General features: G+C 37.4%; 1 protein-coding gene across 1 annotated transcript in view; it reads left to right on the forward strand.

Moving 5' to 3' along the window:
• The window catches only part of LOC121317004 (ezrin-like), a 45142-nt gene that overhangs the window by 9322 nt on the left and 9966 nt on the right, over window positions 1-25854 (forward strand). Inside the window, exons 3-7 of the mRNA XM_041252500.1 lie at window positions 4382-4465; window positions 7987-8082; window positions 18630-18904; window positions 19450-19533; window positions 19696-19842. Of these exons, the coding sequence (XP_041108434.1) occupies window positions 4382-4465; window positions 7987-8082; window positions 18630-18904; window positions 19450-19533; window positions 19696-19842 (686 nt within the window). The remainder of the gene's footprint in view (window positions 1-4381; window positions 4466-7986; window positions 8083-18629; window positions 18905-19449; window positions 19534-19695; window positions 19843-25854) is intronic.

A 25854-nucleotide genomic window follows, 5' to 3' on the forward strand; every position in this document is an offset into this window, starting at 1 on the left:
AAAAAAAAAAAAAAAAAAAAAAAGCCTTACCTCCTGCTAATTGTCTTCATAAGAGTCGGGTGGTTCTCACGGGAACACTTTGGCTTTATTGTAAGTTCTCTAGCTTATGAGTCTGTGCTGACAGTGGCATAAAGGGAGTGTGATTGAATAGGATGACGTGTCTGCAGATTAGCTTCCATCTGTTTTTTAAACTTAATTAAAGCAAGTAAATGCAAGTACATGTCATTGAGTTATCAAATGCTTACACTGCAGACATAGAACAGTTTCATGTGTCAAAGTATTGTGGTAAACTGCTCAGATCAGTATTTGTGGTACCTATTCAAGGCAAGAACTTGTGCTAAGGATGTTGTTTGAAAACCTGAATCTGGGTTGTATAATGGCTTTACATTGATAATGATTGCAGTACTTTCATGCTTTCCCTACCAGTGGAGAAATAGCCACTAAATGCATTTTATTATGCATGTACGTCCTTTTCCTAAAATGTGATAAAAATGTGAAAGGAAATACTGTGCAACTATGTTTCTGTTAAATTTCCCATGGATTGGAATGGATTCCAAAATGGCCACTTCTGACCGGTCTAGTGTGCATGCAAAACCAAAACGAAAGTGTGGAAACAAGGGTTTGAAACACAGCACCCTGGACGTCACCAGTTCGAGTCCAGGCTGTTCCACTGCTGACCGTGGACAGGAATGCGGGGGGTGGGGGACTTAGATAGGCCAGGCTTTGCTTGGCTCACCGCGCACCAGCAACCCCTGTAGTCTAGCCGGGTGCCTGTGGGCTTGCCTATAAGCTGCCCAAAGCGTTGTCCTCCAACTCTGTAGCTCTGAAGTGGCTGCATGGTGGGCCTGCATTGTGAAAAAGTAAGTCTGCTGACTGCACTTGCTTCGGAGGACAGCGTGTGCTCATCTTCGCCGCTCCCGAGTTCTTCAGAGTCTGAGCACCGCCCCTCTCCTGCTTCAGTACTGCTGGACTCGCTGTTAGGGAAAGCAGACGGGTCCACTTCGTCCTGCCATGGAGACTTCAGCTGTCTGTCAGGAGATTGTGCACAATACTTAAGTGTTTTCCTCTTGCACCCCATTTCCAAATTGAACTAGTAACTGTCACTGTATACCTATAGCAAAAGCTTACATACACCATAATTGCTAATTTCAACATAGGCGCTTTGAATGACAGACGCTGTAGCTGGCAAATGAAAGTGCACAGTCGGTGCAGGTCTTGAGGATTGACAGTCATTTAAACGAATGAGAGCATTTTAGCACTGCTTCAGTCAGAGATCTGTCGGCACAGGATGAAATGACAGACAGTGAAACTACAGTAGCCTACCAAGGGACCACTGAGGTGACTGACAATGACCGCTAGCCATTCAGTGCGGAACAGAGACGGGACAGACAGCAAGTATAAAAAACTCCATACAAGCTAGACATGCTCCTATATATATATATATATATATATATATATATATATATATATATTATATATATATATATATATATTATTTATAAAAAAAAAACCATTATGTTATTTTTTTCAATAAAAAAATAGCGAGTTGTTTTTCTGACGTTATATCCTATGTAAAAGTATTTGTCACATTTTTGGGGAATTCGATGTTTAACGAGCTTTACCGATTTTAAAATTTAATGTTTCTGCTTTCGAACTTTCTGCTTGCATCTAGGTTATTTTTGACTATTGTAAATTGTATGAAGGTGGGGAAAGAAAATGTAATACAACAACAAATGGACATTAGTCTCCTGTTCATTTACCACTGATTGACAAATTTTGACACCCTGTGTGTTATACCTCCTGTTACTGGAAATTGATAACACTTGCATTTTTTGTAATTCTGTATTTGTTTGTTTGTTAAACTTGAACAAGCTGTCTAGGAGCAGTATTATATATAATGTAGAATCCTGGTGTTCATTTACATTATAAACAATTACGTATGTTTTCACTCCCCCCCCCCCCCCCCCCCCCCAATAGTTCAGTGATGCACAACACTGTGAAATGCATTCAGATCTCAATGCAGTCCTGTTTTAGTATATTCTGAAAATGGGTGAGTCATGTGGGGAGTGCTATAATAGGGACAGGGAGATTATAGTTTAAGCAACAAAACTAACCTATTCACTACTGAAATGTGATACCTGGAGATGTTGTGTTGTGTTTTTTTTTTTTTCTTCCGCTTGTCTCTAAGTTGCTATACGTCCAAAATAAGTATATATCAGTGCAAGGTTACAATCCCCATTGTAATCTTGTGCTCTTTTTGGTAGAAGTTAATGTTTCAAAATAAGAAATTGTCAAATTCCAGAGTGATTTTTTTTAAGTGCATGTTCCTTCTAAAATAGGAGAGATCACTTTCAAATTGCTTAGGTGTGCTCATAATTCAACTGACTTCGTGTGCAGCTCTGCTACAGTCTAGCTACTTTACTGTCTGATTTAATGACCACACAAAAAACTTCAGGATGAAAGTATCAAAAATGGCCCCATTTTTGAAGGGTCATGAGCTACCAAACTGAGCTTTGGTGGGCTTTTATAGTTGAGGATTTGAGACCTTGTGGTAAAATAATTGACTTGGTAATCTGTTGCCTTCATAGTTTAATAAATGTACAAACATGAACAACACACATTTATGTTTTGGGTTATATTGTACAGTATCACCAAATAGTTTGAGTTTAAACCAAGAGGAACCATAAACAGTTTATAAATAAGTAAATCCATAAAACTAAAACCATAAAATGTGTAGAATCTTTATATGCAAGTGTTTTATCATAGGGCTACAGACATACTGTTGACCTCTTATTTCTTCTTTGTTGCCATCTTTAAAAAACGATTCTTGCAAAGTCCATGGGTTATAGCTGAGCGTTTTGAAGGACTTGTGGTGAAATAATTGATTTGTCTGTCTCTTTCACAGTTTAATAATTTTCTGTCCAGGTGGGGCACCACCACTATGTAAAGACTTTAATCAGTCGACAGCAAGTCACGATCCATCACAAGATTCAAAAACATGTCATAAAGCCAATATCTGTTCTGCCCAAGATATCAAGAACATTGTGTCGCACACAGTTGTACCTGTAATTAAATATCTGAAAATTGCATGAAATACCTTTTTCTGTCCACTGGAAAACAACAGATGGAGTCTGATTACCAAGTCAATTATATCACCACAAAGTTGTGGAACTTATTTTGCATGGATTCTATCTAGCTGGCTATCTGTACAGAAGCATTCATAGGGCTATCCCACCTACCCCACCACAACCACCACCACTACGAAATGAGATGTGTATCTAAGCAGATTTCCTGGATTTTGGTTGATTTGACATAGAATGACCCTGCCAATTGGTTAACTCTACATGTGGAATAGTTAATACTTAAAGATGTAATGACTAAGGCCTTAAAGTATCTCTTCTCAAATTTACAGTTGGGTTTATGGCAGAAGGCATAGAAAGGCCTTCCACTGAATCTGATGGCTCTTAAAATTGAAACTAATAAGCTGCAAAAATGAGTCATGTTATCATAATGTACACATTTTCAGTAATGTTATTATTTTCTACCCGTATAGCAGGAATGGCCACATTGCTTGAACATTTACTGTAAATCAGCTTTGGAAATATGTTTTCCTATATAAGCTGGGTTTGTCCTCTAGATTGTTTTGCATACAGTGCAGTATTTGTCATTGACATTCTTGAATCTCATCTGATGGGGGAGGTAGCACATCAAATAACCCTGTCATTTAAAAAACAGCTGTTAGTTCACAATAATGCACTCGAGATTTTTTTTCTCAATTAAGATGTTTTGATACATATTCTGTACATTGCTATCCTTTAAGATGGTCCCAGTTTCTTCAAATTAACTGTGGTCTTGGGGGGGTGATATGTGGGGCTTCTTAAGCAAAATATAAATTCACTTAAACTGATTGTAGAGCAAAGAAATGTCGCTTGTGTTTGCATTTTCCTAAAACACTGTTTCTTGGCTTAGTTAATTGAATTGGGCCAAAGTCTAGGTGTGAAGTGGCCTTCTATGTAAAACATTATATATGTCTTTATTACAACAGGGCTGTCCCTCATTTAAGCCAACACACAGATTACAAAACAGAACTGCTATATTGTTCCAAAGTTCAAATGATGGCTTATGAAACATTTTTCAATTTGTCAGTTTTTCATTAAGTATATTGGAAAACTACAAATTGGTAGGTGATTCAATATGTCAACATAACACTATTCAGCAGGTTTTGTTCGACTTTGTTAATTTGTTAATTCTATATGGTGATGCAAAACATTTGGCCATAGCTGTACTCCATTATAGAGTTATAGGACTGGTAAATATCACCTGAAATGTAATGTTTTTAAGTAGATATTTGTTCTATTATTTTTGCATTTGTTTTTGCCAGGTCAATGTTCGAGTTACCACCATGGATGCAGAGCTGGAGTTTGCCATCCAGCCCAACACAACCGGCAAACAGCTCTTCGACCAGGTTGGTTTCTTTGAATTCCTTGGCTTTGTTCTGGCATGTGCTCACGAATGTGTTATCAGAAATGTAAATGTGTGCTCTATATAGCAGTGACTGTTCTCATCGGCTTTACTTTTAATGTCAGTTGTCTACTGTTTTCTTGGATTGAGATGCTGTAAAAAGCCTTTTGCAAGAATGCAATTTAGATAAAAATGTTACAGGTACCCAAGAAAAAGTAAATAATTGAAAGATCCCCATTTTTTATTGTGCTGTAGAAAAATCATGTAGTTCACATTTAGGAAAGCTGTAGTCCTGGTTATGGATCATTTATGAAAAATACACACAAAGCAATACCCTCTAATACAGTAACTACTGTGGTCATGGAAACAGACATAGAAACAAATTAAAGACGATGACCCAGAAGCAAAGGGTAGAATATGAATTTTGATTGAGAGTCTTAGGGGTCAGGTACTAATTCAGATCAATTGTAAGAGTGCTGTGCAGAGAAATATAGAACACATTGATTCGCAGTGAAGGATTAAAACAGCTGTGACCTGCCAGTTTGGAGCCCAGTGTTTTAATTTAACCACAGTATTATGGAGTTGAAATTGTCCCTTGCTTTACACGCCAGTACTAGTTGATGTTTACAGCGTGTATCACAAGATCAGTAGATTCAAGGTAACCTGAAACACGTAACCTGAGAAAGCAGGGCGCGAAGTTAATTATTGTACATTTTTGTGGCTTAAGTGAACCTAGTTGTTTTTTAAACTATACTACTTGTCTCCAAATGCCGCCTGATACATGAATTTATAAAATTACTGTCAAGTGTTCTAGATTTAAAAATAAATAATAATAATAAAAAAAAAACATTACTATTCCTGGTGAGGGTGAATGTCTTTCTGTAAAATATCTCAATCTGTTTTATAGAGAGAAGTGGCCATCCCATTCTGATTAATTTAAAAACATGGCATCTGTTCATTAGTGTAAGTATGTAGGTCATTGTGTCCAACTGTACTGAGTTCTGATTCCTGGTTGTCTGCACTTTGAAGTTTAAGAACCCATCCTTTTTCTGCTTTGAAGGTATAATGTTTTCATATGTGACCCATCAGTCCATAGGCACATGATTTCCTGCATGTTCAATCCTTGAGATAAAACAGGAGATATCCTCAAAGAAAATAGAGTTGAACCTAAAACCAATTGATTGTATGTCTTGTTAATGCTGTCCAAATATTTGCAGTTGGTGTAAGGTTACCATTGAGAGAAGATTTATTTGATCCTTTGATTTGTTTTTTAAAAAAGAAATGGTTTAAGGCCACTAATGTGACAATTAGGTGCGAGACAAGCAAGTGTCTCTATTTTATTTATTTATTTATTTGAGTTATGGGTAACTGCATTTCACAAACTGTAGTTTTGCACTAAAAGGCAGTCATACAAAGAGGTGTGAAAGAAATAGTTCACTCACGCACTCACCATCACACCTCCAACGTTTGAGAATGTTACTGGGTGTGTCCTGAACAACCCTAGCCCTTGAAGCCTCCTTTAGTAAGAGTGTACAATAAGTAAAATAGGGTAGGGGCATTCCTGTTTATTCCTTGGTATTTTAGAAATCTGAGCATGTATGCTTTTGAGTCTTCTGTCGACTTTCAGTTCATTCTACTGGATCTACGTCATCCTTCTTAGTTTGCACCAACCATAGCTGTGCTTTCCTCCATTAATGTGATTTTAAGGTGTGATATTCCATGTGTCTCCATCATATTAAGCTTTTGTTAAATACAAGGGATTCATTAATCAGTTTTTTAGCCCACACAATGACATTTTGTGACTGCTCGATTTCCTTAGGATAAGAGTCGACAGGTTTAAGATAATCTGTTTTATGATTTTAAAAGAACAATACAAGTGTGTGTGTGGGCACATGTATGTATTGCATTTGCCATTTAATAAAGAGATGGTCTTGCTAAACTCAGATTGTTGTGTAATGTTCAGGTCTGGTCACCTCACTACAAAAAGGCTATTGCTGCTCTAGAAAGAGTGCAAAGAAGAGCGACCAGAATTATTCCAGGTTTAAAAGGCATGTCATATGCAGACAGGCTAAAAGAATTGAATCTAATCAGTCTTGAACAGAGAAGACTACACAGTGATCTGATTCAAGCATTCAGAATTCTAAAAGGTATTGACAATGTTGACCCAAGGGACTTTTTCGCCCCTGAAAAAAGAAACAAGGACAAGGGGTCACAAATGGAGAGTAGACAAAGGGGCATTCAAAACAGAAAATAGGAGGCACTTTTTTACACAGAGAATTGTGAGGGTCTGGAACCATCTCCCCAGTAATGTTGTTTAAGCTGCCTGGCCGTATCGCATCACCAAGGAGAATAATCCCATTAAATACAGATACTTTTTAGTAGTGCCCAGATCCCAAACTAGAGCATAAAAACTAGAAACTATTTAAACAACCTTTTCAACTATTTGTTTTATATTTTATACAGTATTTCTATATATCTGTGATTGTATTTTGTTATGCTGTACCTCCATAATTGAGTATTTAAAGTTATGGATTAGTTTGACTCAAACCACTTGGTGTTCATAGATGTGGTGTGATCTTGAAATTCAGTGATCTAATCCTGCGTGGCTCTGCTTTCAATTAAAGCATGAGAACAAATCAGATAGTGTTAAATGTACCTCATGGACTTTTTTTATTTATTTTAATTGTTTTACCTTATACAATTAAGTTGAGACATATACATTGGTAAGTTCTCATATGCATATTAATAAATGTAAGAACTCAAACTGATGACCAGGGCTGGATTACAATGTTTACTTATCCAGGTGTCGAATGAAAAAAATAGGCTGTTCTGCTTTGATAAGGTAGTGAAGTTTGTTTCTTGCTATCATATTATTAACTGAGCTCCTCTCTAATCCAGCACAGTACTGCTATCCACCTGGGATCTGTGACCATCGCCCCCCCCCCCCCCCCCCCCCCCCCCAAACACACACACACACACACACACAAAAGTACTGCACCACTCAATTCTGCATCATGGAGTATTGTTGTTTCTGCTTTCAATCAGATATATTGTGTGATGTTACAGAAATTCCATTACAAACGATCATTGTATAGTAATACACCTGATCTTCTCATGACATGTTGAGCAAACAACAAAGCTTATTCAAAGTCTGGGAAAGTCTGTTGCATGCTTTTTGTTACTGGTTTAAATGGTTTGCAGTTTAAACAGCTATGTCTAAATAAGCCTTTAACTGCTGGATCTCTGCTGTCAATTATTATCTGGGTGGATTAGTTATGCTGTGGCACCATTTATTTGGCAGATGCCTTTATCCATTTATTTATTTTATTTATTTTTAAGTTTCTATAATGTTAGCAAATTGTAACAGTTTGAGTACACTGCTTTTTATGTTCCCCTTCATTACCAGTTGCTTCAGGCTTTTAGGTGGATATAAATAAAGAACTCTATGATCTTGATCATTCTGATAATTAAAAAAAAAAAAAACAGCATACAAATTTTTCAGCGTTCCTTCATTTTATTTTACAGGTGGTTAAAACCATTGGATTACGTGAAGTGTGGTACTTTGGACTTCAGTATATGGACAGCAAAGGGTACATGACATGGCTGAAGCTGGATAAAAAGGTAAAGGTTCACACCCTACCATTAGGCTATATAGTGGATAGCAGTGTATGTCTTGCTTACGAAGGTGAGACTACTGTGTTTAACTGATTCATTTGTTTGAGGTCCCTAAGTAGGAAAGACTTGGTAATTCAAATGACTGACCTAAGTGTTTGTTTTTTTGGTTTGTTTTTTAGATATATAAATAAACAATAGAGGTTTACTTTGTCATGTGAAATTGCAGTTCTGACCTTTGACCAAACCCTGACAATGTTTTACTGCAGGTGTTTTGTGCTGAGGCAGCAGACCTGTTTAGCTGGTTGTCTGGAACTTTCTGGCCCTTTTGAAAGCCCTTGGTCTATCAGAGCTTTTTTGATCACAATATAATGAATGTGTGTGTGTGTGGGATGTGAGTGATGTAAAATGTGCTCTAAAAAGAGGATCACAGGGAGACTATTACAATGTACACAAGTTAGTATTTTAAATGACTGCAAGTGTTTTCCATTTGAAGAAGTAATGGTAACTGGCGTAACTGTAGTATTTTACCAACACTGCAGAATTACCATAGAATGTGGTAGTATTTTATTTCTGCCCTTATCTATTATGCAGGGCCTCTGCATTTAGACGTTCTTGCTATGGGATGTTCACATGGCTAGTATTCCACACTAGGCTCTATACAGGTCTAGCTCTCGTAAGAAAAAATAAGTTTGTATTCTTCCACTTGCCACATCCTACATTATTATTCTTGCAGTACACTTTAGAATGTGAAGTATTGCAAGATGTCTTTGGTTATATAGTACTTGTGGTATAAAATGGATAAACCACACATTAAAGTTGTATACTTATCTGCATTGCTACAGCTTGATGCATGTAGGCATAGCACAAGATGCAATTATCCGGAGGGTGCAATGGATATAATTATAAGAAAGCAATAGAAAATGTTTAAAGTTAATGTTTTAAAAACGGTTATTTAAAAAAAAAAAAAAAAAAAGTCCACTCCTCACCCTAAATTGTTTGTAATTAAATTGGGTTAAATGCTGTAACGCCATGTAATACACATTTTGGTGCCAAGAGCAATGTTCTACCATAAAAAGCTTTGTATAGGTCTGTGGCAAAGTGCCCGCCCCTGTGTGTATTATATGTTGTGTGTTAATGTTGGTGTATAGTCATTGGTACATGGGATATAAACGGGTCTGTGTAACATGAGTGTTTAAAAGTTATATTTGTATTTAGGCACGAGGATTGCACAGCACTTCACGTGCAAGTAAAAAGTAATAATATGTGAGCACGGGGAATTGCACTTTATTAATTCAGATGCAGTTGTACCGCGACTCCAATTGATTGGTTGTGTGTTCGGTGAGTGGAAAACGAGATTGGAGACAGAGGTAATAATAATAATAATAATAATAATAATAATCATTAAATCAGCTCATCATGTTTGTCTGTATAGTCCATTTTGTTTGCCTTTTGTTTTGGCGAATGTGCCATGTCCTGTATTTTTGTTTGTTACAACTTTTTTTTATTTTCTGTTCTGTTTATTTATTAAATGCTGAGTGAAACCATTCGCTCAGCTCCACCAAACTCCACACCTCTGTTTATTTCCTGTTGCTGGTCTGACGTCATCCACTGCAGCCGTCTTTGTGACAAGGTCGCACTGGCATAAAAGTCGCTCCACCCTTTTTGAGACTTCAAATTTAGGAAAAAAAAAAATTGTTTAAAATACTTGTTTACAGTTGGTTTATTTTTTCCAACGTTCTCAACATTGATAAATAAAGATACACTGGTTTAGTTTCAAAATAAACTTTGCAACATTTTTATTCCATTTAATAATTTTTTTTTTTTCTTTTGTATTTGAACTGCTAGAAACTATTCAATTTTTCAAAAATTTTGAAAACTAGTAATTAACAGAGCGTAAAACCATGTTCGACATCCCACATCACATCTGTACCTATTTTTTTCTTGGCTTATCAAGTACCCAAACAAGTTCAAGAACATATCTTTGCTTTACTGAACATTTCTTTCCAAAACCATACTTGGACAACAGTTCCAGCTGCATTGGCTTTCACAAATTTGTTGTATTACAGATTAACCCGTTTTATATCACAACACTTAATATCATGCCCTGTTTTATTGTCACGAGTTTTCAAAAACGACTGCACCATGGGTTATTTTGAGAAATTACCTTTTATATTTTTATTTGTTTTATTTAGCAGACGCCTTTATCCAAGGTGACTTACAGAGACTAGGCTGTGTGAACTATGTATCTGGTGCAGAGTCACTTACGACGTCTCACCCGAAAGACGGAGCACAAGGTTAAGTGACTTGCTCAGGGTCACACAGCGAGTCAGTGAGTGAGCTGGGATTTGAACTGGGGACCTCCTGGTTACAAGCCCTTTTCTTTAACCACAACGTGTGGCCGGACTTTAGTAACCACAGGATAGAATACATTTCCAACACAGCTAACAACCAATAATCATCTTGGCTGATAAACTGACATCTTATGCAGCCTGTCAAATGCTGCATTGGTGGGCTTAACGGGATACAGTTCAATTACAAAACAGGAACGTCACCAAATTTCTTTAAGTTTTATTCACACAAAAAAACACCAGGTGCAACGCTTGATTGATAGCTGTCATCAGTTGACAGTTCATGCCTTTAAGGTAACAAAATGTTTCCTTCCGGTTAACGATACAAAATGTATTTGTCCTGTAGTAAACTACTATGCATTTATTTAAATGTAAAGAACGACAAAATGTACAGTATTAAAACACTGCTCTTTCATTCACCCTTAGTTTTCTTTCTTTCTTTCTTGCACTCATAATGTGCGCACATAGGCAAACGTGAAACCTGGTTTGTATCATGGCCCGATTTTATATCACGAATTTTGCCTGCATGGCAATCATGATATAAAGCGTACGCATCTGTAATTCAAATTTAAAAGAAAAGTATAAAACAGTGCTGCTTGCATCAATAGAAAAAACTATAGCGTGCACCATCTAATAACCAGTAAGCCAAACATCATAGTGTTGCACACGGTGCAGTACAATTGCATTCAATTTCCAGCTGTACATTAATTTAGTTTTGTTAATGAGAACCATAGCCATATACATACTTTACAATCGTACCACTGCATTGCACTGACATATAGAATAAGTTACAGTATGTATTAGTTCAAAGTACGCTATTCAAATGAAATGTTTTCTACATCGGCTCATAAACACTTTCTCCTTCGGCTTGTTTTTCTTTTGCCATTTTAAGTTTGTCTTTGTTTCGTCTCCAGTCACTTAGTATTTTTTCAGCATTGTGATTGCCATGCATTTCGGCAAATTAAAGAACGTGCAATTTCAAACCTGTTGTGTGGCATTTTAGTTTTTTGTCTGACTGTCCGACTTTATCCAGTCTCAGACACCTGCATAATTATAGCATTTTAGTTGCAACAAACGGAAGACTTGATAAGTATACTTGGCTTTCTAACCAATAGCTGTTTGCTATGGATTCCAGGGTCAGAGTGAATGTTGAGAAATCAGTGGCTCTGGAGGGTGGGAATAAGGCCATTTTATAGAACTATTGTGTTAACAGTAAAGCAGTGTAGCAGTGACGTTTTCATATTCCAAAGATTGATAACTTTAATAACTGTTTTTTTTCATCCATGTACACGCACCTGGGTCGAAAGGAGGTTAGTCAAGAGTCTGAAATATTGCTTTTAAAATTCATAATGACTAAGGGTATTGAGAGTAACAAATTAAAACCTGAATGCCACAGATCCTGAAAAAATAATCAGTTTGTTGACAGTTAAGTTTGTGTGAGCCATAACCTTGACTGTAGTAATTCCTTTGTGGCACTGTAGTCTGGTTCCATTATCAGAAAAAGAGACTTCATAAGGCATTTGTGTTAATGTGGTATACAGTGGATTCCTAATGATTTTGACCTGCTGAATCCAAAAATGCTGTACCAAGCTGAAATTTGTGTTCTTGACCCAAAAATTGGGACAAACAAAATGGCCACTAACTGTACTGTATACTCGTAACTAACTAACTGAGATATAATGATGTGTCTTTTCCTACATGTTAGGCATCCACAAATCCATTAAAACTAGAATTAAAACTGTATAAACATGTCTTAACCCTTTGTGGTCCTGTGTCAGACCAGGTCCGACATTACAATTTTCCCTTTCCAGTCCGATGTCGGAACCTGTCCGACATCATCAAAAAGACGTAAAGCACAAGTCTCTAGTTGTTTTTTCTCCGGAAAAAGCAGAGAAAGCCTTACAAATGGCCGAGTGAGACTGATAGGAGCCGAATGAACTGAGAAAAATAAGAGAAAAAATGGGGCCTATCTGAGCAATACATGTTTTTTGCACCACAGAGAAAACACGGACACAAACAAAGGAGATGGCTGCTTCTGCATCCAGAGCTCAAAGAATATCACGGACAATTGCAGAGTGTTTTGAGATGTTATAGTAATAAAGTAATGACTTGGATCACATTATTGAGGATTTTGGTGATAAAAATGAGTGATCAGGAGAGGATGTATCAGTCTGTAAGAGTCTTAAGAGGTATGTGAAAAATACAGCTAACATGGGGTGGGGGCTTGGCTGTAGATACAGTACCTAATGTCTTTTTGCGATTCAATGCCTTTTAAACCTATTTTACTCTGGGGGGGGGGGGATTAAACAGCGTATGTGAAAATAAATTGGACCTGACGTGCCTGATGAGCGGTGAATAAGTGGACTGTAAAGAGTTAAAGGGGTTTCTAGATATGGTCAAAGTTATTTTCAAAATGGTGCCCATACATGATAATTATGCATAAGTTTATGCACCATACAAAGAATATAAAATAAAGTATTAGTACATTTTCTGTTGCAAATTATGTCAGCATAAGTGTTAATTGTTGTCTTTGTTCATACAGTTTTCTACACAAGTTCCAGTACAAGGCAGTCTGTATTTTCGACATTTGCACCTGAGAGAAGAGCATCTAGTGGTGCAGCCACATGTTTTGAGTTTCAGGTACAGGTGGAAGGGATAGGAGAACTGGTGTCATCTGATCATCTTTGAGTTCCCATCCTATTGTTGTGGAAGGTTAGGTTTCAAGCGAGTGGCTTCAAACCAGATTAATGCTTGAAAATGTGCCCTTCTGCTGTGGTGCCTCACAGCATTGGTTGTTGGGGGTAGAAGTTCAGGGCGCAGTGCTTTATTGAAAAGCGTAACTCGTGCTTTGTCTGTTGTGGCCACATTGGGAACTTTTGTAAATTCTACATATGAATGACTCTACATTCACCATTGTTTCCTCAGCAAGAGGTTCTTGTCCAAGGTTCTTTGTGCTGGGAAAAAAAAAAAAAAAAAAAACATTGAAAGCTGTTTTCTTGGTGTGTCCAGACAGGAATGAGGTTGTATCACTACCAGTTATGGCATGGAAAGGTAGAAGCAGTTGAATGGTCTAAGCCACATGATTTAATCGCCTCCCTCACAGGAATGAACTTTGGCCTGTGTTCCTCCCTTTATCCACATGTGTGTGCACCTCATACGTTCATAATGTGCTATGAGTAGCAATGCATCTGTGTTACATGCCACCACAATGGTATCAGAACTTGCATTCACACAGTGAAGCACAATCCTAGGTCTGCCTCCTCATGGAAGCCTTCAAGATATGTGGCATTAATGTTAGGGTCATTGCATGTAACCCATGTTTCCTTCCAGGAATCCCCCAACAACTAAAATTGTCTTGTCTGAATGTGAACTGCTAACTAACTCCTCATATAAAAATCGTACCAGGTCCGCTTTGTTGTCAGGGTGTGATGGGAAACTACGCCAGTCCTGTGGTAACGGTACATCTTCTGATGTTCTATGTCTTCGAATAGATGCTCCTCTCCTCCTTTTGGCCCTGGTTCCTGCTTTGATTTAATCCTGCTTTGATTTAATACTTGTTAATAAAAAAGTCAATGCAAGCATATCCTGAACTGGAACGGTAGACCGATCGCGCAAAAGCATCTACAACGTCACCATATGTTTTTGCATTGTCATTGGCCTCCCCAGGGCAATGACCAGTGCTTGCCCATCTATTAGGAGTGTGGCACCATTGGGGATTTCAATTGTTGCTGGACAATTGATGCTCTTGGTCAGCTCAACAACAAGCTGTGATTTCTGCCCAGTGTGCAGCCTTCCATTCTTCTCTGCTAAGGACTGGAAAAAGCTCATGCTTTAGTATTTCATCTAAATCAACACTTCTGTCTGCTTCATATGCAGTGACAAGTCTTTGTAGGATGGACCTGTCTGCTTTTAATATTTTTCCTTTTTTGATTTTGCTTTGGGAACATCATAGACATTTGAAAAAGTGAGTGACTTGTTCTTTGGCAAGGGATCAACCTGCCTCTGACCAAAGACTTTTGCTTTAAGAAGCACATTTGTTATGTCCATTGTTGCTTGATCTTTTGTCGCAATGTTTTCCAGTGTCTCACCCTGGATTTTGTGTTATGTGAACATGCCAAATATCTTAGAGTTGAACAACTTGTTCTTCAGCTTCAGAGTCTTTGTTTCTATGGCTCATGCTTGCTTCCTTGTGAGTCAGGGAGTCATCAAGTGAGACTGTGAAGTTGACATGTGTCTGCCACAATTTGTGCTTGCAGATACAGTCCTTGTTATTTCTACTATTCCCCTTTTTTGCCCATTCCATTTAACCATTCCTGTCCTTGATCAGGATCTATTTGGTTGAATTTGGTCTTTTCCTCCTTTTTACTACAAAATTTCCCCTTTTTGAATTGTTCAAGGACCTCATCAGGAAGTTGGTTCATCTCTGCAAGTAATACTTTTACCATGTGTAGGTAGTCCCACCACAACTTGAAGTTTTGATCTGCAGCATGGCTTTTACCAAACCGGGATAGCACATCTCTGAACCTCTGTGTTGACAGTATTGTAATTGAAATGTTCCTCATCTTCTTCAATATCTGCTTTCTCAATACTTTGTCTGAATTCATAGTCTTCATTCTGCAGATACTTCTACCACAGTTTCTTGAATATCTGCCACATAGCTTGGACTGTGATTTTGTGTGCTCTTATTGTTTTGCCAGCCATTGCATTTTTTGCTGTTTTCTGTCCTACCTGCCACTGTCAGTCCAATCCTCCAAAAGCCCTGTAGACTGCAATGCTGGCCTATTGCCTTCATAAAGTTCATTGCAGTGTGAAGACCACCAAGTCTAGGGATCAGAAACTCTTGATATTGCATTAACTTGTAGAACAAGGCTTGGAGTAAAATAGAGAAAACATAAAAGGATGGTTGTTTTTTAAAAATGTAGTACTAGAGGCACAAAACAGTTGCATCCCAAAAGTAGACAAATCTAAATCTGAAACAAAATGGTTTAATAGATCGATTTAAAAAAAAAAAAAAAAAGATTTAAGGCACTTTACAGAGCACTTAAAAGGAACCAAAAACAAAATGCACAGAAAGAATACTTGGAACTGCAAATGCAAGTCAAAAGGGCCTATATCATTTGGTGTCCATAGCTTCCCACCACTAACACCATAGACAAGATCTTGTGGCACTCTCAATACTTTGTCTGTCATACTGCCATTGGGATCCTTCCCATCATCATCAAAAACACCATTGCCACCATAAAGGACCTTCAGAAACATATACAAAGTCTCTGGAACACGAGCGTGCATCTTCTTTTGTTACACTGGCACCTGCGTATGGTGCCTGGTCCAAGATGTCTGATCTCGGCTACAGGGCAACATGTACTACCGACAAGAAAACCTCATCTTGTGGCTTATATGTGAGTATCTTGCATTCACTGTCTTCTGATGAGTCTACTATCTGGGCAGTTGGTATATGGGCAAACTGCTTTGGAACCGTAACTGTTTGTTTTTTAAATTCAGCATCTTTGTCCAAAACATGGAACTCATAAATATCTCCAACAAGATGGTTTAACGTATCTTTGAAGGATGTTCTGCGACTTATGAATAATGGAGGGATTTCTTCACCTGTTTCCCCACAGAATTCACAGTACCTACTCCAAACCTTTGTCAACTCCAAAATATGGCCCCTCTCTGATGAATTTCCCTTTACAGCCATACCATTGCAACGTCATTATCCTTTGCAGTGGCTTGTGCTTTTAGATGTTCTCATGAACAGTGTGTAAAGCTTCAAATGGTACTTGCCCTCTGCAGCAACCAAATCACTGCAGTCTGATAATGGGATACTGTGTACCTGATTTAAATTTAGCTGCCTCAGTGATCTTTTTACTCCTATTAAAACAGGACACCAAATGAAGTTTTTCTTGCACGGAAGCCTGGCAAAACATACATAGTTCCCATTCTAGAGGCTTTGCAGAACTCCAGAGCTTAGAAGGACCACTGCTGGAACAACAACTTGTTGTTTGAAAGCAGTTGACTCCAGTCTTCCAATTTTGCCTTTTCCTGTAAACCATGAGTAGCATGATTTGTGCCACATAAGCAATTCCTATGATGCTGCTGCATTTAGAAATCTCTCTATGACAGCTCTGTTTTTTATATCTTTCAGCTTGTTTTTTAGTGGCACATTCCTGTATTTTTTTGGATTCCTTGTGTCCCACCATTGATGAGCTTGTCCTTCTTTTGCTCTTGACGTATGATGCACATGGACAGTGGATCTTTTGATTAACGATTAGATTGAATTTAAGTGTGTACTACATATACTAGGCAACCTATGTAAGTCTTCAGATCAGTGCTAAGAGGGATTACTGCTCTAAAAACTAATGCTGCAAATCTACTAAAACTAACCTTAATTAAATCAAAGAGAGATTCTGAATAATTAATTCTGAATAACAAATTAATCTACTACTAGGATTTGTTGTGCCACAAATTTGTCTAACACATTGGTTTAGACAGAAGGTATTTTCAATTGGTGGGGGGTTAAAATAACTCCAACTTATTTTGACAGTGCTACGCAAAATTTCTTTTAGTTTGATTTAGTTTTGATCTCATTTAATTGAAAGTATGCACCATTCAATTAATATTCATTGTTTTCTATTTTGAACAAATCCGTAAAAAATAGTTGATCTATGTTTGTTTATAATATTTGTAAGCTTGTAATTATAGGGTTCTAACTGACAATTTTGTAAAAAAAGGAGATATTTATGATGTAGGAAGGTTCAAATGTTAAAATGATTTGCTGCACAACATGTTCAGTACATGGCAGATACTTAAATGGTTGTGAAAGATCAAACTATCCTCCTATGAGTTGGAATTTTAAGGGTTTATCTGCGCCATCATCTCCACCAATCAGAAAGCCCCTCACTAAATGCATAGCCAATTAACCAAGTTAAAGGAACAGGAAGACATTTAGAGATATATCTAAATTAATTGCATATATATTTAAGTGATTAGGAAGTTATTTAGAGATTAAATAAATTATACATTGTTGGTTAACAATCAGTTCTGTGTTTAATAATAATAATAAAAAAACACTACTATATATTACATTGTCACATGTACCTCAGATTATATTGACTCTTAAGTTACATGGTTCTAGCTGCAGAATTATTTAACGTAAGCATTATTTAATAACATAATTTCCTGTTTATCTGATTTTAGTTTTTTAATTTTGAAAAAATACATGTGTGCAACACAGTTCGACTATGTGTACATGCTTTTAAAATTATTTCACTTGTTTTTTTGTTAAATAAAACATTTCCTTTACTACAGTGTTTAATATTAAATAATTATCTAAAATAGCTTGAAGAAAAACTTCATTAAAGTATTTTTATGGTGCCTAGCCTAAATGCACAGTACAAAGTGTTTTAATTTTGAAGCAAACAAGTGTAACGTGTGTGTGACTGACACCTACAAAGTGTCATAATGAAATACCTAGACAATCAATATTTGTATGGCTGCCATTTTGAAAATAACTTTGACCATACCTAGAAACCCCTTTTTAAGACATGTTCATACAGTTTGTTTTAATGGATTTGTGGCTATCTAAAATGTAGGAAAAGACACTTAGATTATTATTCTATCCAAGTTAGTTCAGAAGTTATAGAGGTGTACAGTACAGTTGGTGGCCATTTTTTTTTTCCTAATTGAGAGTCAAGAACACAAATTTCAGCTTGCTATCCAGTATTTTTGGGTTCAGTAGGTCAGTCGTTAGGAATCCATTGTATACCACATTTTAACACAAAATGCCTTATAACCCATTTTCCAGACCTCTAAGATTTGGGACCAAACTACTGTTACAGTAGTTTAATATTACACACAGACACATATGTCATACTGGCCTATGAGTCGCTCCCCCCTTTTTAAGGGCCCCGCAAAAAGGCATAGAAAATTGACTTCTACAATGGTTTTTACGGTAATGAAGTTTGTTTTGGACAATATGAGTCTTTCTTTCCTTCCGTGCAACTTAAGTTGTGTAGTTGAGGTTTTCACCATGTATTTGTGTTTTATCCAATAATGTTTTCTAAAAGGTTATCCAGATATGTAAAAAAATATAAAAGATGTACAGTTTCCACTAAGTCTGCTGATATTCACATGTGGCTGGATATTTCTTTAAAATATGTCTCTTCTTTAATACCTGTCGTTTTTATCTTTTTGTATTTCTAAAAGGTTTCTTCCCAGGACGTGAAGAAGGAAAACCCTCTGCAGTTCAAGTTCCGTGCCAAATTCTTCCCTGAAGACGTGTCTGAGGAATTGATCCAGGACATCACACAGAAGCTGTTTTTCCTGCAGGTGAAGGAGAGTATCCTCAGTGATGAAGTCTACTGCCCACCAGAAACTGCTGTTCTCCTGGGTTCCTATGCAGTCCAGGCCAAGTTTGGAGACTTCTCAAAGGAAAGTCATAAATCTGGATATCTGACATCAGACCGTCTCCTCCCTCAGCGGTAAGTCATGTTGTTACTGTGTGTGTCTGTGTCCCTTTGAGCCTTCTCTTGAGACCTGATCATTCAATTCTGTTAAACCTTCAGTAGCACAACTTTCCTTGGGTGTACTCGGTCATGGTGACCTACTTTTTGAATGAGTTCTGACATGCCGCCAAGTGGTTGATCTAATGAGACAACCAGCGCAGAATTGCTCAACCAAAATTCAGTGAAACTTCCCATGAATCTTTTGTTTCATAGAAATGTATGACACCTTGTTAGTTTATGGGTATGGGGTTGATTATATCATGTCAGGATATATGCGATAGTTATGAAAGCAAATCCAGGGGGATGATGTCAGCTGTACAGTTGAAACCCCATACAATGTCAGTGCAACTACTGCCACCTTGGGGAGGTCATTTATTGTAGGTTGCCACTTGGTTGTGTCGAAAATCAGCCACTAAGTTTTTGTTAGACTGGATCAGTGTCTGCATGAGATCTAGGACCTCATCTGAATTGTATCACACTTGGACGGCCTTTTAACCCTCACTATTCTTTATTGCATTTAGTGTTCTGGAACAGCACAAACTCTCCCGGGAACAGTGGGAGGAGCGCATACAGGTCTGGCACGAGGAACACCGTGGGATGCTCAAGTAAGTTGTGTTAGAGGCCCAGTTTAACCTGATTTTAAAGTCACTGCCACATAGACATGTTGCGGGTGTTCAAATTTTTCTGACTTCAAGTTAAATAATTGTTCTACTATGAAGTAGATGTATGTTTCAGTTACTTTCTTCATGAGTGTGCTCTTCTAACAGGGAAGATGCCATGCTGGAATACCTGAAGATTGCCCAAGACTTGGAGATGTATGGTGTGAACTATTTTGAAATAAAAAACAAGAAGGGAACAGACCTCTGGCTGGGTGAAGATGCCCTCGGAGTGAATATCTATGAAAAGGAAGACAAGTAAGTGATCCGTGTGTGTGTGTGTGTTATATATAGATAGATATATGTTAGTACCATAGAATGAAGAGTACCTTATTTCCATTATTTTAAAATTTTGTACGTGGAGCCAAGTCTATATAATTATCCTCAACAGGATGCATAGCTTAGTGACCAGGATATAGTGCAGGCACCTGTAAGCAATTGTCATATAATATGGTAACACTAAGAGGTAACATGACCAGTTGGCTTGAGGTTGATGTGACTCGGTGTACAGTTAGCAGCAGGTGTCCTGAGGCGGTTTTTCATGACTTACCACATTTTACACCTGTATATACTGTAAACAGCAGCCAGGCTTTTCACAAGAGTCTTTTGGGGACAAGTATGTGCTTAGTGAGGTCTATACTTTCAACTGTGATGTGTACTTTGAGTCAGTTCAGAGGGGAAGGTGACCCCTACCTCGGAGAAAAATACAGGATAGACATTCAGTTCTTAAAACATATGTAAAATTGGGAGTCATTGCCATTGGGAGTAATACCATTGCTTTATAGTATTCACCACTCCACATTAAGAAAACTGACGATTAAATCGCTAGGGATTTTGTTCACAGTAATTTGTTGCTCTTAGAAGCTCTAAGCTATACCTCAAATCTTGTTTTAGAAAATTGTCTGCCTATTTCCTTACCAAAAGACTAAATAATTAAATGTAAAATATGTAATGAAAATGGTCTACATTGAAGAGCTCAGCTTGGCTGTAAATACCTGTGCACCAGCTCTTCAAGAAATCCAAGAGATTCAATGTGCATTGCTAGAAAAAGCCTATCCTATGTATTTTTAGGGTATTTTTTGCAATCCATTCGTTTCAGTAATTGGCAGGTAGAGTAAAGAAATCTTCAACAAATCAGTGCAGGTAGTGCTGGTATACACTTTTCCTTGTAGTTTCTACTGAGGTAGGTTCATCAGCAAAGGGAGTGGCAAGCACAGCGTGTTCTCTGTTTCTCTCTCACAGTGACATGTGCTGTAACCATGGATACGCACAGACTGGTTTTTCAAGCTGCACAGCACTAGATTGTAGATTGTGTGGCTAACTGAACACTGGGCCCTGTTTGTGCCAGAAATCTGTCTGCATACAATGCTTCCTCCACTGAGAAACAAACTTGTGGACAATATACTTAACCCTTTGCAGGCATTACAGATACATGTTTCTCATGTATGCAGGATGCTTTGATAAACTAAACACAATAGGCAAAACAAAACGTGACAGACATTATCAGATTACAGGACACAATTAGGGCAGAATTAACAAAACCTACTTTGTGGAAAATTTCTTAATTTGTGCTGCGCAAACAGATTATTCAGATTGAGCTTTCCACAGAAATCAGGTGAGGGTCTTTGGTGCTGATTGGGTAAAACAGGAAACAGCTGCTTAGATTTGTGTGGATTGCTGTTCTCCAGAGTAAATAAAGCAGCAATCATTACAAATCAAAACAGCTGTTTCTGTAGTCCAAGGTTAGTGCTAGTCTGAGTCTGAAATCAGATGATTTTTTTTTTAAGATACAGTATGTTGCATTGTCTTGGTTATTGTCTTTCTTACCAATTTGCAAGGTTGCTAATTCCAATATCATTTCACCGCTTCTTGCTTTTTTGATTCAAAATGTGCAGTCTGTATACATACTAGGCTTGCAATGATAACAAATCGATTAATGTTTTAATGAAATTGAATATTCCATGAAATATGCCGCTGTTTCAGAATGCACTGCACATCCACAACCTTTTTCGTTTTTGATTGCTGTCTAAATGCCGCTGGATTGTAGCTTGACGTATGTGATCCGATTAAACATTTTACATAAGTTTGCCACCAGTAGAATGCAAAATTATTGTACACTATGCACTGCAGTAATTGTAGATTTTTTTTTTATTTTTTATTATTCATTTTGGACACTCACAAAAAAAAATGTCCACTCACTTAACAATATCATTGATCTCCTAGGATACTAAATCCACTCCATATCTACCAATCAGTGATGAGAGCCCAGAGTGGTTATTAGCTGCTATTAAGTGTCAATCAATAAATCCTGTCCAGTTTTATTTTTGAAATTGAAACAAGCTTATAATCACATCAGGAACCTGGACCGGTTAGACATAACTTACATTTCACGGCCGTGAAATGTAGTGTATAAGTGTAAGCAAATCCATGTGGGTGAAACATTTCTCTGAGCACTCCAGTATGTGACACATTTTTGGTTGTGACATAGTATGTATGTTAAGGGCAAAACCCGGTGGTCTGGCGAGTCTAGTTTTGCCCAGGCCAATCAAGTTTCACCAGTGTAGCGACTGTGTGCTGGGTTTCCAGCGGCAGTACAGAAAAGGCAAGACACTAGGGCTGTTTTTAATAGCGATTTAAACCACTCTCTTTATTGTCTCTCTCTCCTCCATAAAACTCGCCACGCACATGTGGGTAAAACTACAAGAACTCTGTACTCAATAAGGCATTACAAGGGGACTGAGTGGAGAAGCTATAGGAAGTGATAAATCAATTATAATGTGCTAGTCGATCATATATAAAAAAAAAAAAAACATGCACTAATCAAATAAAAATGTACAATTATAACAGATATATATATATATAATATATATATATATATATATATATATAACAGGGGCATTATTGACCCTGTTGCAATCTTAAATATCTTTTAAGGAAGATAAAACAAAAGATTTTAACAGAAACAGTTAACATATTTCTTGTATGTGTGGCGAGTTTGCCTGCGCTTTACTGTTTCTTTCTCTCTCTTTTGTGTGTGTGGCGAGTTTGCCTGCATGTATGGAGGAGCGAGACATTTTTACTTAACTTTTTCGGGGAGAGAGCTAATAATAAAGACCGCTATATAACCGCTATTAAAACCAGCCCTGGTGTCCTGCCTTTTCTGCACTGACGCTGGAAACACCTACACAGTCGCTACATTGTTAGAACATAGGAACATAGTTGACAAGATCTTGCTCGTTTTGGTTGTTAGTAGTTTTATTGATCCCAGAATCTCATCAAGCAGCTTCTTGAAGGGGTGTCAACTTCAACAACATTACTGGGGAGTTGGTTTCAGACCCTCAATTCTTTGTAAAAATAAATAAATAAATAAATAAAATTTAAAAAAATGCCTCCTATTTTCTGTTCTGAATGCCCCTTTATCTAATCTCCATATGCGACCCCTGGTCCTTGTTTCTTTTTTCAGGTAGAAAAAGTCCCCTGGGTCGACATTGTCAGTATGTTTTAAAATTTTCAAAACTTAAGTGAAATTGCCACATAGTCATCTTTGTTCAAGACTGAAATAGATTAAATTCTTTAAGCCTGTCTTCATATGACATGCCTTTTAAACCCGGAATAATTCTGGTCGCTCTTCTTTGCACTCTTTCTAGAGCAGCAATATCTTTTTTGTAGTGAGGTGACCAGAACTGAACACAATATTCTAGATGAGGTCTTACTAATACATTGTAAAGTTTTAACATTACTTCCCTTGATTTAAATTCAACACTTTTCACTATATATCTGAGCATGTTGGTATTTTTTATAGCTTCCCCACATTATCTAGATGAAGACATTTCTGAGTTAACAAACTCCTAGGTCTTTTTCAGATTCCTTCTTCAATTTCAGGATCTCTCATATGATATTTTATAATGCACATTTTTATTGCCTGCGTGCAGTACCTTACACTTTTCTCTATTAAATGTCATTTGCCATGTGTCTGCCCAGTTCTGAATGCTATCTAGATCATTTTGAATGACCTTTGCTTCTGTAACGGTGTTTGCCACTCCTATTTTTGTGTCTCTGTAAATGTAATAAGTTTGCTTACGGTACCAGAATCCAAGTCATTACCCTTTTGCGGTCCATTTATTCAACACGCGTCAAGGTCTAATTAATTTTCACACAAGCGGTTTATTTTACATGTGCCATTTTAAAAGTAATTTTATTCACAGTAAAACGGGTTTAACAGCCACCGCATATCAAAAGGACACAGTACTACATCTCCAGCCCTGCCCCACTCCTTGTTCGCTGTATTCATCACATATCTCTTCATAGTAGTGCATACTGATAAATCATCTCCTGATCACTCGTTTTATCACCAAACTCCTCAATAATGCTATCCAAGTCATTATTTTATTACTATAACATCTCAAAAAGCTTGGCAAATGTCTGCAATTTTCTTTGATCGCTAGATCTGGAAGCAGCTTTTCTCGTTTTTTCCGGAGAAAAAACGACTAGGGACCTGTGTGACACCTTTTTGTGGATGTCGGACTGGGTCCAACATCGGACTGGAAAGGAAAAATTGTAATGTTGGACCTGGTCCGGCGTAAGATCACAAAGGATTGATGTAGATTAGGAATAGCAGAGGACCTAATACTGGTCCCTGTGGTAATCCACTATTAACCTTGCTCCATTTTGTGGTTTCTCCTGTAATCAGTACTTTCTGTTTTGTACATGGTAACCACTCCTTAATCCATGTGCATGCATTTCCTTGAATCCCTACTGCGTTCAGTTTGAGAATTAATCTTTTAAGCAGGACTTTGTCAAAAGCTTTCTGGAAATCTAAATAAACCCCAAGTCGTATGCTTTGACTTTTTCCATTGTCGATGTTGCATCCTCAAAAAAGTCAAGCAGATTAGTTAGACATGATCTCCCTTTCCTAAAACCATATAGGTAATTTTCCATTTTGGATCGTATTATAGTTTACATATAATAGAAGTCAGACTTATTGGCCTGTAGTTACCTGGTTCGGTTTTGTCCAACTTTTTGTGGATCGGTATTAAGTTTGCAATTCTCCAGTCTGTCGGTACAACCCCTGTGACAAGAGACTGTTGCATGATCTTGGTTAGCGGTTTGTGAATAACTACTTTCATTTCTTTGAGTACTATTGGGAGGATCTCACCTGGCCCAGGGGATTTGTTTATTTTAAGAGCTCCTAGTCCTTTTAACACTTCTGCCTCTGTTTTGCTAAAGTTATTTACAACTGGATAGAAATAGGTCGACATGCGGGGCATGTTGTCTGTATCCTCCTTTGTAAAAACTTGTGAAAAGTAATAGTTTAATATATTTGCAATTTTTTTCTCTTCATCTATGATTTTGCCATTTGTATCTCCTTATACATTTAACCTCATCTTTTTTAATGTTGACTTGCTGTTGCAATATTGGAAAAACTTTTTGGAATTGGTTTTAGCCCCTTTAGCAATGCTCATTTCTGTCTCTCTCTCTCTCTTCTTTTTTGACTTGTTTGTAGATCCAAGTACTCTGTCGTCTTGGTCCCTTTTTAAATGCGCTGTGAAGTGCTGAATATCTTTTTTTAATTGATCCAATTAAACCATTTTGGCAATTTGTTTTAGATTTAGATGTGTCTGCTTTTTGGGATGTAATTGTTTTGCGCCTCTAGTACTACATTTTTAAAAAACAGCCATCTTTTTTTCTGTGGATGTTTTCTCTATTTTACTCCAATCTACTTCTGTTAGTCTGTTTTATACCTTTATAGTTTGCCTTTCTAAAATTGTAAACTTTAGTCAAAATAGCTGGGTTCAGGTAGGCAGAGGCAGGGAAAAAAAGAAACTTCATCAAACACAACCACCAGAAATCAAAACATCAAACAAATTTCAGCCACTTCAAAATTTAGATTATCAAAATGAACATCATGCAAGTGTCACAGACTATTGGCTTGAAGGTCATGTTCTTTTTTAGTTTCTGCAGCTGTCAGTCTACTTTCAAACTGCTTCTAACTGCTCTGCACTTTTAAACGGTGCACTTCTCACACCATGTCGCTCCTACGCTGTCGCTGGAAGAACTTTCTCGCTTTGTTGTGTTGTGCTGGTAGCTGTTGTCAGAAGTGGAGGTGAGGCAGGTACCCTGGCATGCATTTAGAAGCTGGCAGTGGAGAGTGTAGAAATGCAAATAATTGGCATAGGCAAAACTACATTGGCCTAGCAATGATGTTAAAGCTTTGGATGAAACTAGACTCTCCCAAATTAATGGCCTCTAGTTTGTAACCTTTCTTATGTT

The sequence above is a fragment of the Polyodon spathula genome, chromosome 6 (genome assembly GCF_017654505.1).
Source record: "Polyodon spathula isolate WHYD16114869_AA chromosome 6, ASM1765450v1, whole genome shotgun sequence".
Classification (NCBI taxonomy): Eukaryota; Metazoa; Chordata; class Actinopteri; order Acipenseriformes; family Polyodontidae; genus Polyodon; species Polyodon spathula.